Raw genomic sequence first — 14,787 nt, forward strand, 5'->3', positions numbered from 1 at the left:
GGACAGAGGGGAAAGGAGGATAAATATGAATATGAATGTGTGTGTGCGCATGTGTATATGTGGCCTCCCTCACTAAAATCCCTCCACTCTGCATTAATGGCTTTTCCTGTGTTGTTCTCTGCATTATCCTCATTGCCTAGAATAGCGTTTGCTGCTGTTGGGCGCTACATAATATTGGTGGAAGGAAAAAGGGAGGGAGAGAGGGAAGGAGGAAGGAAAGAGAGGAGGGAAGGAAGAAGGGAGGGAGGGAAGGACTGCTTTTCTCTCAGTAGCCTGAGCCTGTTGCCAACAAAGTCACAGAGCTTTGACCTGCACCTGTAGAGATGAATTTCAAAGCAACCCCACCCAGTTCTGTTCCCCCTGAGCCTCGACAAGATTCTCGTCCCCCACTGGCCACACGAGTGTCCTCAGAGGGAGCAGACACAAGTGGAAGGACTCCGCGTGACTGGCAGAAAAAACAGGGCGGGCACTGCTTGGCTGAGTGCCTGTGGGCGGGGGAGCAGGTGCCCACAGCAGCTCTATAAAGTCTCCCTGGCCAGGGCCCTGGGGTGGGCAGTGGCATCTACCCTTCCATCCCTGGAAGGGTCCAGAAAAATGGCCCTGGCCCTGTTGGTCTTCGGTCTGCTGGGCTCAGCCTGCTTGGTGTCGGCCAACATCTTCGGTGAGTTCCCAACCGAGGCCGTGGAACAGGGGGTCTAGAGGGAGTTCTCAGACTCAGCCAGGCTCTGTCCCAGGGCCTTGGAACATTCGTGATCTCATTTAATCCCCACAATGTCCCGAGGTTGGTTATTTGCTCTTTCCTTTTCAGATGAAGAGACAGAGGTTCTGAGAGATGGACTGAATTGCCTGAAGCCACAGAGCTAGTGGTTGGTGGAGAGGAGATGGGAAACCAGATCTTCCTAATTCAATCCTAGCTCCCCCTACCCCGCCCTGTTAGCAAATTTTTGACACTGACATTGGTTTTCTATTGCCTTAGGTATTTCAAGGCCTAGGTCATCCATGTGAGGTATTTGAGAAGTAGTCAGCAGGTAGTGAGAAAAACAAATCTACTTATGGAGTGGAGTAGAACTCAGGTCTAGCCGTGGCTCAGCTACTGCTGTGTGACTTTGCGTAAGTCTGAGCTTCAGTTTCCTCATGGGAAAAATAAGCAAAGGACACCACCTCACGACGTGGTTGTGATTTCTGAGTAGGCTCCTGAATGTTAGATGCATTCTCAATGGAATATAGGACACTTGGGGGCTATTAATTAATTTGTATTCCCACGCTGTGCCAGGAAGGTGCTCTGTCTGCAAGGAGTGGCCTGATAAATTCAAGAACACCTCCTTTGTGGTGTTCTGACCCAACCCCACCACAGCTCGGGGGAACGTGCAGGCCCAGGGCTGATTTTGGACCCTTCTCTTGTCAGCTGTGTGACCTTGGGCAGGTTACTGTCACTGCCGGAGTCCAGCACCACATCCGTGAAATGGAGATAGCACCTCCCAGGGGAGTGTTGAGGATTCAGTGAGCTAATGCCACACCGGGAAAAGTGCGAATAGCCTCAGAATTGCAAGTTAGAACGTAATTGTTGGTGATGATGCTAGAAATAAAACCCAGAGGGGCGTCTGTGCTCAGGGGAGCCCGTCTTTGTCTGTGGAATCTGGTCCACACACTTCTCTGAGGAGCCCCTTCTCTTTTTGTAGAATACCAAGTGGATGCCCAGCCTCTTCGGCCGTGCGAGCTGCAGAGGGAAAAGGCCTTTCTGAAGCGAGCGGACTACGTTCCCCAGTGCTCAGAAGACGGCAGCTTCCAGTAAGGTTTACATCAGCGTGTGAACTCAGGGACCTCAGATGCCTTAGAGTCATCTCATTCCTCCCCTGCCCCAGCACTCCGCCCTCACTTTCCCCCGTGGACATGAGATGTCACTGGGAGGGTGCCTGCCTCTCCCTTCCCCAGGCTAATCGACACTGAGTAATCTGACCCCAAGTGCTCCGAGCCGTGCTTCATCCCTGCCAGGGCCCAGGACATCCCTTCTTTTCCTGCCAAAACTCTTCCCATAATTGCTTTGAGAAAAGGTGCAGGGGTTGGGGGGTGGCCACATGATTTACGCTTTGGCACCTCTGCTTCCTCTATCCTGGTGAGAAGCCAGAGGTGGAGGGAAGCAGGAGCTGGCTGCACTTTCGGGTCGATGGCTGCCTCCGGGCCCTGCTGAATCCAGCTTTGGCTGCCACGCTGCTGTCTCCCCCGTGAGCTCCTCTCTATAGGGATTTTTCAGCTGCTCCAACATGAACTTGGGTCCGAGATTCTCTCCCTGTGGAGTGGTGTGATAATCTAAACAGCTCCCCCTGCGGAATGCACAGGAATGCTCTGTGTGTGGATGCACTCTGACTTTCCCCAGCTAGTCCAATCACCTTGAATTTGGGGGACTCCGTCTACATGACTGTGGTCTGGTAAATGACCGTGAAACATCCTTGCTCTTAATGGGCCTAACAAACTCGGACATTCTCAAGAGAGCAAGGAGACACTAGTCCAGTCCCTGTGTGGATCCCGGGAATTCTGGAGTGGCGGAAGGAGTTAGAAGCACGGTCCGCCTATGCCGGCCTTGTCTACGCAGCTGTTCCCCATCTCTTATTCCAGCCCCTGCGGTTTCAAGCCCGCCCTATTCCTCTTCAGGAGGCTTTGCATATGCTGTTCTCTTTACCTGGAACACCTTTACCTTCTTATGACCCTGTTATAACACCCGATCACCCCACCACCACCCGGCCTCATCTTAGCCATTGCTTCCCCTTGGAAACCCCACAAATGTGCTTCCTTGTGTCACCCATAACCGAGGCCCTGCCCTCTGCCACCGTGAGCCCCCCCGAAAAGTCCCCCGCCCCTGGCGCACATAAGGAGGGCATGGCCTTTACCCTCTGCAGCCTCGAGGTGGCAGAAGCGTCATACCAGGGTAGGCGTTTGCTACAGGGCTGCAGACTGTAGGGTGGACAACAAGTGACCGCGATAGGGGCCGTGGCAGGTGTTAGTGCTCCTCCTTTCCTATGTCCCCTGGCCCCCTCCTCTCCAATCTCTCCTAATTGAAATGAATTAAAACTTGGAAGAATGGAAAGGAAGAGGAGAGGTAACCGGGGATGTGGCTTCGGGACCCCATAACGGCATCCACGTGGCATGTCTCTCCTACCCTCAGGACTGTCCAGTGCGGGGACGGTGGCCGCTCCTGCTGGTGTGTGGGTGCCGACGGCGGGGAAGTGCCTGGCAGCTGGCGGCCTGGGCGGCCGGCTGCGTGTAAGTGGGAAAGGGGTCCCGAGTGGGAAAGGGGGCCGAGGGAAGGCGGCACTGGCCAGGACAGCTCACATCCTGGAAACAGCGCTGGGCTGGGCGTGTGACGGGCCGGGCTCCCTCCAGGCTGCTGGTTCTTTCTCTCAGAATTAGGATCACAGTCCCTGCACGTGGGGCCCTTTTTCCTACAGGACTGCAGTGAAAGTCAAATGCGACAGTCCAGTCATTTGTTCAGCAAATAGCTGCTGGGTCCCGTACGTGCCAGGCTCGTTGCCTGTGCTGAGGAATCGCGGGGAACAGACGTCAAAGGCTCTGCCACCAGCAGGCGGCCGTGTTCACAGTGTTCTGTCCCCTGAGGGGTTTCTAAAATTTGAGACTTGGGTGAAAACTTTCTGTTAAAATATTTATTCTGATGAGTAGTCAAAGAAACACAGTCCCCATTTAAAGCATGTCGTAGTTAAGCCTAAAACAGAGGTCGGTTTAAGCTGGACACCTCCAAATGGCGAAACTGGGCCTAGAACCAATGCTGTTGTGTAAGGAGAGAGGCTCAGTTTGGGGTGCTGGGTTTTCGCGGCTGGCGTGGCTGGCTCGGGGAGCAGGCTGGCTCCCAGGACTCTCCTGCTGAATGAGCTGTGATTTCCCGTCGGTAGGCTCCGCCTCGTAGGGTGTAGGACCGTGGGCACACAGTAGGTGTGCAATAGGGGCAATTGTCGTTAATGTCCCTAATCCTTGTGCCCCCGAAGAAGAAGGCAGCTGTATTTCAGTTCTACAGAGGAGAGTGAGGCCCAGAGTGGTGAAGCGACTTCCCCAAGGCTGCACAGCAAGCGCATGGGGAAATTCGGATTCAGAAGAGCTCTGTTAATGGCTAGTCTGTGCTCCACTCACCCCTCACCTCTGCAGCGCCAGGGCTCTGGGGTGTCCTGGTGACTAACGGGGCACCAGGAAATCCTTGCGCTTCCCTGACGAGGATGCTGGAAGGAATCGTGGAACAAAGTTGGACAGTCAGCTTGCTGGTCCTGAGCCTGCCACCAGCTCGCTGAGTGTCTCTGGGCTGGTGGTTCCCTCTCAGCTGTGGGAAGGACCACCTCCAGGGTGGGAGGGGGAGTTCTTCCCAGCTAAGACCCCCAAAGTTGTCCCCGAAGCTCTGCTCTGACGCTGCCCTTGCTCCCGTAGGTCTGTCATTCTGCCAGCTGCAGAGGCAGCAGATCTTGCTCAGCGGCTACATCAACAGCTCGGCCACATCCTACCTCCCTCAGTGTCAGGATTCGGGGGACTACGCACCCGTGCAGTGTGACACGCGGCGGGAGCAGTGCTGGTGTGTGGACGTGGACGGGATGGAGGTGTACGGGACCCGCCAGCTGGGGAGGCCGGCCAGATGTAAGTCTCAGGGGCACCAGCACCCCGAGAGGAGGTTTCCGCACCGTAACCAAACCTTTGTCGGGCCTCCGTGACAAACGGCAGAGAACCAGGCCCTCAGCACAGAAAGCGTTTAAGGAAGCTTTTATCGCTTCTAACATTTCCACACGGTGGATGATCAGTATTCGCCGGCTGATTGTTAGAAGCATAAGCAGGATTTCAATGTGGTTTGCAAGTCCCTTGTGCAAACCTTAGTCCTGTTTGGGTTTCTAACTGTCACGTGTGGAGTATGAATGGATGCATGTAGACGCGGAAGCACGTGCACCGACTCGTACATAAGAATTTAATGTTTTCTCCTTGGAAATGTTTAGGTCCAAGGAGCTGTGAGATAAGAAACCGCCGTCTTCTCCACGGGGTGGGAGACAAGTCGCCCCCACAGTGTTCTCCAGATGGAGGGTTTATGCCCGTCCAGTGCAAGTTTGTCAACACCACGGACATGATGATTTTCAACCTGGTCCATAGCTACAACAGGTAAGGGGGGCCGGCCTCCACGGCGTGCCCATCGCTGGGCCACCCCTTCCTGTCTCCTGCCAACACTCGTGCTCACGTCAGGGCGGATGCTGCGATGTGTGATACACACAGCCTGCTGGGAACTGAGAGAGACCCCGCTTTTGTGTCCTGCTGATGGACATCTGAAGGGCCATGGCATTTTTAGCAAAGCAAGCTCGCAGTAGCTATTCAAATTAAAAGTACATGAGCCCTCTGGCCCAGCCAGCCCATGGAAGTAAAACCACCAGAATGCAAGAATATATGTACTAGAATGTTAGCTGCATCATTTTTCATTGTAGCAGAAAATTGGGAAGAAAGTGACTGACCAACTCGAGGTGGATGGCTGAATAAATGTCTACCCACTATAAATATTTACGCAGCCGTTAAACAAGATGCAGTAGACGATGCCAATTGACTTGGAGAGGATACCACAGCGTATTATGATAATATAAGATACAAAATACAAATAATATCATATGATTTAATTTTTAGGAAACAGGCAAAAGGATCCTTTCGTATGTATATAGGTTATATGATTATGCTTGTGTCTGTATAGGACTAGGTGAGCACGGAGAATAATATGAACAATACGTACTGGGTGGTTATCATGGCTGCCTTGAGGGTCAGGGCTGCTGTGGGGCAGGGGTGGTGGGGAGAAGGAAACTGGTGGAAAAGGAAAAAGGGCGGCACTATAAAAAGTGGGGATGTGATCATCTTTATGCATTTTTGTGAACTGTGTGTATATACGCACTTATAACTAGGTTTAATTTAAAGATTTAAATGACAAATATGAAAAGGGAGATGCGTTATGGATCTTGGCCCAAATAATCTGGTAGCTTCTGGGTATTCAAGATGGTGACTTGATTATTGTAAAGGGCTGTACAGACTCAGATATCGTTGAAACATCCTAAGTAAAAATAAATAAGAATATTAGGCTGAGAATACCAATAGCAATTCTCTTGGAGAACCTGAGCCTTTGTGTGGCTGGTTTCCAAACAACCAATTGCTTCCCCCGTGTGAGAGAAGAGAGTTCTCACGGGCTGTGCCAGGAGGGGTCACAGACTAGCAGCCTGTGAACAGGAGCTGTTCCCTAGACAGGGCTTGTTGGAGCTGCATAATATTTTTAAAACTGGGGAATTTTAAGTTGAACTCTATGAAATTTCTGCTTGTATAGGTAAAAATAGTTGAACATCAGCAATTTCATACGTTCAACCTAATACAAAAAATTCCAAATTCCGGATTTTAACAGGGGTTGGGGGCTGTATGCATTCTCCCACGGCACCAAGAAGCTGACCTTGCCCTGTCTTTTTTGGACAGAATGCACACCCTCCAATGCTCCAGGTCCCTCTGTGTCCTGTCGCCGTATTCCTGCCTGGTCTATCCATCTGCATTACCTGCCTGGCCCCGTAGCATTTGCCTTTGTGACCCTCCTTCTGACTCTGCCACTGCATGGCAAACTGAGCTGGTCACTTATCTTCTCTGAACTTCAGTGTCCCTTCTGTAAAATGGAGACAACTCCCTGTTCATTAGGTCACAGAAAAGATCTGATGAGCCCTCGTCTATGGAACCACTGCGAAAATTGTAAATTATTGTGCATCTGAGGGAATCCTCATGCATTACCCAGCTTCAGCAAATGTAGGTTAGATTTTTTTCCCCAGGTCTGGAGAATGGCTCCCTGTGAGCACATAAGAATCTCCAAATAGCCCGATTTACTGATGCCATTGATGCAAACCAATGTGTGCTCAGTTCAAGTTCAACTGAACTATACACAGGAAGTTTGACATCCTTTCGTCCCCTTTAATACTTATAAAAATAATTAGATAATTATGGTCTCTATCATATAAATGAGGAATCTGAAACACAGGTTAAGGAACTCACCTTAGGAAGCAAAATTAGTGGGTGCTAGAGCTGTCTGGCTCCTTTTACTGGCTCAAACAACCTCAATTCATCTCTGTTCCCCTACGGCGCATAGCAAAGAAGCTTGCACACAGTAGGCCTACAATCAGTGCTTACTGAGGAGGTGGAATGCATCAAAGAACTTTGCTGGCGCCAGCTTGAGGCACAATTCACAGCTCCTTCCACAAGAGGGCAGTCGAGTTAAATGCAAGAATTCAGGACTAAGCACCCATTGTTTAAGACAAAAAAATTTACTCCTGAAATGGGATCCTTTTTTTTGTAAGCAAGCGTGTCTCGAAGCGAATTCTAATTTAGGAAGGTCATGGGAAGGGTCGGGTGGTAGTTTACTGGAAGCCCATGCATATTCAGGAATTTTCTGATAAGCAGGCCTGGGCAGTGCCAGGCCCAGGGACTCCACTGGGCTAAGTGAAAGGAGCTGGGGAAGCCACATGAGAGTCCAGATTTAGCACCTAGGGTTTCAGATAAAACACAGGATGGTCAGTTACATTTGAATTTCAGATGAGCAAGGAATAATTTTTTAGTCTCCAATATCTCATCAAGAATTTTAAGCCAGAGGTGGGTGTTGGGTATATCTTAAACCACAGAACTCAGGTTTCTAATAGAATGGACTCGGGTCAGGGAAGAGTAGAGTGGGTGCTGGGAGGCGACTCCACGAGTTTGGAGGCTGCTGGACTGGTACAGGTAGGGGTGATGTTGACTTGGACTAGAGTAGATGATGGAGAGGATGATAGAGAGATGGAGCAGGGTTGGAGAAATATTTACTAGGTGGAATCCACAGAACTTGGTGAAGGAGTAGATATGGGGGGTGAGGGCGAGGAAGAGTCAAGGATGACTCCAAGGTCTGGTTTCTAGACAGATGGTAGAGGATGAGTTTGGAAAGAAAAAGTCACAAATTTGATTTTGAAATATTGAATCTGAGGGATCTCTTCGATAAATTCGAATGGAGAAGTGGGGTAAGGCAGTTGGCTTACTTCCGTGGGGCACAGGCAGGCTGGAAGCCTGTGAGCGGCTCATTTCCGACCTGTTGTGGGTTCTCAGTTTGCTGGGTGATGATTTGCACTTGAACTTGGCCATAGTGTTTGCCCAACGGAAGCAGGTCCTTTTGCCTCTTGAAGAAGGTCACTGCTAACTATACCTACTTGGCTGGTAACTTAAAAAAAAAACATGTTGCGATGGGGAGTAAGCTTTGCTAGGTCTTCTGACTCTTCTCCCGGCTTCCATATTGCCCTCGAGCACCTGCTGACTAGGGAAGGTATTGTGACTAAGCAGATTGTAGGAATGGTCTTAAGAGCTGACACCATTACCGAGGCCTTAGGAACCCAAGTTAAAATTCAGTTGATTGGTTTCTTTATCAGCCCTTGTCCTTAATGACTCACTCGAACTTCCTTAGCAACCGGTCTCACCTCAAATGCTTTGGCAACCTGGGTTCTCCAGATAATCCAGTGAGAAGGGTCAGATGCATCTTAATATGTGGCAAAGAGACATTGTTACCTGAACAGTATGAGCGACCGTGTAGAGCCATCCTCGTAGACGAGTCAACTGATTACCCTCCCAGAGACATCCGCGGTGGCCTGCTGGGCACCAGGCACTAGGCTAGACAACAGCTCCTACTTTAAGGGCTCCATCTAGCACAGGAGAGAATTAAATAAATTGCTGATTTATTAATTGATGGTTAGATGTCTGAAGGGACTGTCTGTGGGAGGAGTTGGAGAATCTGACTGAGAAGGGGGTGTGGGCTACCGGAGCCCAGAGGCATGACTCCTGCTCTGCAGATGGACAGGACAAGATGTCCAGCAGGGACCGACACTTTATAACCACCGAGCCTCAGGTGTGATTTCTCTAACTCTAGGCTGGCAGCAATCTGTAAACTCAGAAATGCCATCATTTCCCCCTCCACTACTATTTTCTTTCTTGAGGACTCTTCTCTGATTATCCTGAGATTTTGCTTTTTATTCAACAAAAGGGAAGCATCCTTTTCCAGTGGATGAAATGCATATTATTTTTGATTTTTAAATTTTGTGTTGATTTTCTCTTCTTCCTTTCTTCCAATATGCCCAGAAGAGGATAGAAGTGGAAAACAGAGGAAATCATGAGGAAGGCAAAATAAGGGTAGAAAATAAGAATAAGGCAAGACAAAGATTGGTCACACACCCTTCATTTTATGAAGTTACCTTATAACAAACATAAGGGGCTGCACACTCGCCTCTGAGCTTCCTATAACCAGAGAAAGAGGAAATAGTCTAAGTTATTCTGTTTCCATCAAATAAAAATCAGCCCGTTTCTCAGAGGAACACAATTTTTCCTCTATTGAGGCTGGAAAGAACTTTGTTCCTTGGATCTTCTTAAAGGGGATAATGCCGTATGCCATAAGGTACAATATGACTTGACAATTCCCTGCTGCCAACAAGACCATCGCTTTCCTAAGGCTGGTGCCTACAAGGAGCAGTGGGCACGGCATTTTCAGGAAGGAAGTCTCAATGAATGAGATGCGTGTGTCCCAGCATTCTCCACCAGACTGGTGCCTCCCTCTGTGACTGTCAATCTCTCAGTTTTCCCTTCTGCCCACGCCGTGGTCCTCTGTCTCCCACCTTGAAGTTGGAGGCACGTTAATGATCCTAGACATGGTCTCCATTCCTCCGTTGTGTCCTTGTCAAACTCATTGTTCTAAGCTTTAGAATCCCACTCAAGGCTCGCTTCTTTTGAGAGCATTCTTTGGCCACACAACAGGTTCCAAACCCAGCTGGCCCAAGTGGAGGCGTGGAGCCAGGACTGTCCACCTTTCATTAAGACTTCAGGTTCGGTCTCAGCGGTGTGGCTTTTCCTGGGGTGGCAGAGAAGGGTCGGGAATCTAAGAAGGAGAAGGTTGAAAGCACGGCAGAGGCCCTCGTGGCCTGGCTGGGAGCAAAGCACCAATGACAATAGCAGACGCAGCAACTAAACCAGCTTAGTGCTAATTATTACGCTGGGGGAGGAGTCCAAGATTCATAGATAGTGATAGCGTTTCAGAAATCAGCCATAAGAATCAGATTGTATCAGATCGGATGGCGGGAACAAAGGAAATCCGGGAAGATTCAGAGCTTGAACTTACTGTTGATGGCAGGGCAGGAACCTAACGACTGTGGCCTATTTAAGTGGTAGCCTCTCAACCTGGCCCGCTACTGCTGCTGAAAGGGCATCGGCAGTGCGCTCAGGACACCTGGCTGGTTTTGGCTGGGTGGTCTTGACCCAGTCAGTTCACCACTCGGAATCCCAGTTTTCTCATTCGTGAGTGGATCTTTTTAAGGGTTGTCCTGAAGAGTCAATAAGATAAAATACAGAGAGTGCTTGGTGTAGTGTCTGATTGTTCAACACATGTCACCTGTTACTATTTTTATGAGTAGTAATGAATAGAGATAATCATATGTGGCTGGGCCGTGAGTGGAACTCTGATGTGTCTGGTTCCAGGCCCTTGGCTCTTTTCATTGCAGACAGACTGGCAAGGAGGGACTAGAGACGACAGTGCAGCATGTCTGCCCAGAGGTGAGCAGAGGAGCCCTAGAGAGTCCAGGTGGCAGTAGCTGGCTTTATGGTGGTCCCTGGGAAGATCCTTCTTCCCGCTGAAGCCATAGTGTTCTCCAGTAGGCAGGAAGGGGGGATATTGAGAGTGAGGTCCATGCGAAAAGCCCAGGGAGGCCCAGGTACTAGGCAGCTTAGAAGATCAGAAACCCAGAGAGAAGGTCTCTGACCCTAAAGCGGTGGGATGAAGATAGCTCAGAGATCCTGCTGGTTGCAATGGCCTTGGGACGGGATGTTGAGGTGGGCCTCTAAGTTGAATCAGCAGAACACGGGACTAGAGTGATTTACACTTCCTGTGCTCATGTTGGGATGGGTTTCAGAACCTCGGGCCAGCCAGGTGACCCATCAATGCACCCACTCAGCACGTCTTCAACATCTATTAGATGCCAGGAAAAGCTTGGTGGTGGGCATACAGAGAAGAGCGTCAGAACAGAACAGAGTCACATGCCTTTCAGGATATGGGGCAGGAACCAGGGACAGACAAATACACACTGAGTAACACCATTGGAAATGTAGGTATCACAGTGGGTAAGACCTGGATTTGAACCATTATTTAAAGATGGTGGCCCACATACCTCGCCTTCCTAGCCTCTAAAATAGGGCTGAGAAAATACCACCTGCCTTTTAGGAGTGTTAAGTGGATTAAACAAGTCAATATATATTAAACATTTTGCAGATTGTCTTTTACTAAGTAGTATTCAATAAATGCAAGCGATTATTATACTATTATTAGCACTTTTTTTTTTTGCGAGGAAAATTGGCACTGAGCTAACATCTGCCAATCCTCATCTTTTTTTTTTTTTTTTTTTGCTGAGGAAGACTGGCGCTGGGCTAACATCCATGCCCATCTTCCTCCACTTTATATGGGATGTCGCCACAGCATGGCCTGACAAGCGGTGAGTCTGTGCGCATCAGGGATCCAAACCGGCGAACCCTGGGCTGCCGCAGCAGAGCGTGCGCACCCAACCACTTTCGCCACTGGGCCGGCCCCAAGCGCTTTTTGAATTGAATTATCCCAGGTTCCAATTAATGAACTTTTATTGTATATCTCCAATCAGTGGCTATTGGGCAAAGTGTTTTTAGTTTTTATTACGCATAAGTCACTTACTATAGCATTCTTTTTCATTTAGCTCACACACAATAATAGATCAGCAACCTGGAAATCACATCCATAATTTTATCATGCTTTCATAGGTTTTATTTTGCATATTCATTTCCATTAAAATTAACTAATACTTGTTGGCTCCCCCTCCATATTCAGACTCTGAGCAGCTCCTGCACAATAAATTGCCTTCCAGTCCTGGGTCATGTGCATAGTTGTGACTGCAGTGTTTGTACAGGCCATTTTGTATTCTAACCTGTTTTTTAAAAAAATATTTTATTGAGGTCGTATTGGTTTATAACATTGTGTAAATTTCAAGTGTATGTTATTATATTCACCATGTGTATAGACTGCATCGTGTTCACCACCAATAGTCTAGTTTTTATCCATCACCATACACATGTGCCCCTTTGCCCCTTTCACCCTCCCCCCACCACCTTCCCCTCTGGTAACCACTAATCTGTTCTCCTTATCAATGTGTTTGTTTATCTTGCACATACAAGTGAAATCATATGGTGTTTGTCTTTCTCTGTCTGACATTTCTCTCGGCATAATACCCTCAAGTTCTATCTATGTTGTCGCAAATGGCATGATTTTGTCTTTTTTATGGCCGAGTAGTATTCCGTTGCCTATATATATACACACACACCACATCTTTATCCATTCATCTTTTGATGAGCCCTTGAGTTGCTTCCAAATCTTGGCTATTGTGAGTAGTGCTGCAAGGAACATAAAGGTGCATGTAACTTTTTGAATTAGTGTTTTCATGTTTTTTGGATAAATACCCAGAAGTAGAATAGCTGGATCATATGGTATTTCTATTCTTAATCTTTTGAGAAATGTCCATACTTTTAACCTTTTTATATAATGTTACGCATGCACCCATTTAGGGGATTTACTGTAATTTACTTCTTAATTTTCCTTAATTAAGAAGGAAATGTCATTGGACATTTAGGTTGTTTTCAAAATTTTGCTAGAATAGACTAATACAGCAACAGACCTGTCTGTGCAGAGAGCTGCTGCTTCTGCTACCTGATTGTTTACAGATATATTTCCAGACATAAGTAGAAACACGTTATGCTTGGTTCTCATACACTTGCTATATAGGGCATAGAAACAAATCTCTCCATGTTGCATAAAGTTGAAAAAATCCTCTGTGATTGCTAAATCATTGCACACGAGAAGAACTCCTTCACGTGGCTTTGCATCCTTAAGCTCCATATTACCTCCAGGATGGGGAACCCAGCTAATTAACTCCTTACAGGAATTGCCCAATCAGACATGATTGAGGCAGACTTGTCCTCAACTTATGGAAAAGGATGTATAGTCCTTGTTAGTGATGTCAGATTGATTTTGTGTGTTTTGAAGTCTGGAACTGGGAAATGTCCTTCTTAAGAATTTCCTGTGGTGGAATCTGGCTTCCTTTCAAGCTCTTGAAAAGTTGTACAGGGCTCTGAAGTGGTTTGATCTGCCAGAATGAGATCATCTATGATGGACCATATGTTTGTAAAGCAAACTCGGCCTCCAGTCTCTAGCGTTCTATTCTAGTAAAGGGACTAGTTCATGCCATGTTCATTATGTGTTTTCCACCTGATCCAACAAGACACATGCGTGGGTATAAACTGATCAAATGCCAGGAGAATTGAAAACAGCTAATTAGTAGATGACAGCGAAGCACAGCTTTATTTTAACGTGTCCAGCCCAGCTCTGGCCAGATGAAGCCAGTTTGGAAAAGAAATACATTTACTGTAGGGAGCTTGGAGCAAATGGCACGAGATCAAAAATCAGACATCGCTTTTCCCCAGATGAAGTGAGACCACTTTTATTTATGTCTACAGAAATAAGAGCTCGTGATGACTTTCCTTTCCTGAAATGGTGACCATCAATTTCGTTGTCTCGTAGGTTTCCAAGTGCATTCGTGACCTTCAGTACCTTCCGGAGCATGTTCCCCGAGGTGTCTGGGTATTGTCACTGTGCTGACAGTCAAGGGCGGGAACTGGCTGAGACAGGTAAGCACACTCAGGCAATCTGGGTGGGGGGTGGGGTGGGTGGGAGTGGCATTCACGAGGTCTGAGATCTAAATGGCATTACCTGCAACGCAGAAACGGCAGTGGCTGCCTGCTCCCCTGCCAGGCTGCGTGGGTATGGAAGAGGGCATGGTAATCAGAGTTTTCATCTGGGGTACTTTGAACACAGCTGCTGCTGGTCCATATAGTGCCTTTGTGCACAGTGGGAAGAGGAGCTGCCCTCCGGGAAGTTGCAGCTCTGAGCTTGGTGAGTGGAGCACGGGCTGGATTTCAGTCTCCTCTCACTCTCTCAGCAGAGCTCCTTTGTGCTGTGAACAACCTGCACAACGATACACAGCAGCCCTGACTTGGAAAACCATTCAAGTCTTGCTCAGACTCAATGCATAATGATGCCAGTGAAGGCTCTGGCCCTCTTAACATCTGTTTGCATGGCAAGGTCAGGATTTCTTTTCTGAATGAACCCCTCCCTTGAAACACTTGCTGCCTTTGCTCAGGTTTGGAGCTGTTACTTGATGAAATTTACGACACCATTTTTGCTGGCCTGGACCTTGCTTCCACCTTCTCTGAAACCACCCTGTACCGGATATTGCAGAGACGGTTCCTAGCAGTTCAACTAGTCACCTCTGGCAGATTCCGCTGTAAGTAAGAAGCCGAAAACAGATGTGCCTGTTTCTGCTAGGAGGAAACCACTTGGGTTTTAATGTTGCTGTAGTCTCCACGGCTGTTCCATTAAAGTGGGTGCAGGGATTTTAAATATTTTAACAGCAAACAGAATGCATGCTGTAAGCACATCAAGCGTTGTTTACACGCTGTCTTCTTTGCTGCGTGGATTTCTCCTAGGCCCCACAAAATGTGAAGTGGAGCAGTTTACAGCAACCAGCTTTGGTCACCCCTACATTCCGAGCTGCCGCCGAAATGGGGACTACCAGGCAGTGCAGTGCCAGAGGGAAGGGCCCTGCTGGTGTGTGGATGCCCAAGGAAGGGAGATCTACGGAACTCGGCGGCGAGGGGCGCCGCCGTCTTGCGGTG

General features: G+C 48.4%; 1 protein-coding gene across 1 annotated transcript in view; it reads left to right on the forward strand.

Annotated features, from left to right (window-relative positions):
• The first annotated feature begins 594 nt into the window (after window positions 1-594).
• Window positions 595-14,787, forward strand: part of TG (thyroglobulin) — a 256,521-nt gene continuing 242,328 nt past the window's right edge. The window contains exons 1-8 of the mRNA XM_058564964.1: window positions 595-661; window positions 1,680-1,788; window positions 3,161-3,258; window positions 4,426-4,629; window positions 4,980-5,139; window positions 13,634-13,740; window positions 14,253-14,396; window positions 14,599-14,784. Coding sequence (XP_058420947.1) covers window positions 595-661; window positions 1,680-1,788; window positions 3,161-3,258; window positions 4,426-4,629; window positions 4,980-5,139; window positions 13,634-13,740; window positions 14,253-14,396; window positions 14,599-14,784 — 1,075 coding nt within the window. The remainder of the gene's footprint in view (window positions 662-1,679; window positions 1,789-3,160; window positions 3,259-4,425; window positions 4,630-4,979; window positions 5,140-13,633; window positions 13,741-14,252; window positions 14,397-14,598; window positions 14,785-14,787) is intronic.

The sequence above is a fragment of the Diceros bicornis genome, chromosome 21 (genome assembly GCF_020826845.1).
Source record: "Diceros bicornis minor isolate mBicDic1 chromosome 21, mDicBic1.mat.cur, whole genome shotgun sequence".
In the NCBI taxonomy this organism is placed as follows: Eukaryota; Metazoa; Chordata; class Mammalia; order Perissodactyla; family Rhinocerotidae; genus Diceros; species Diceros bicornis.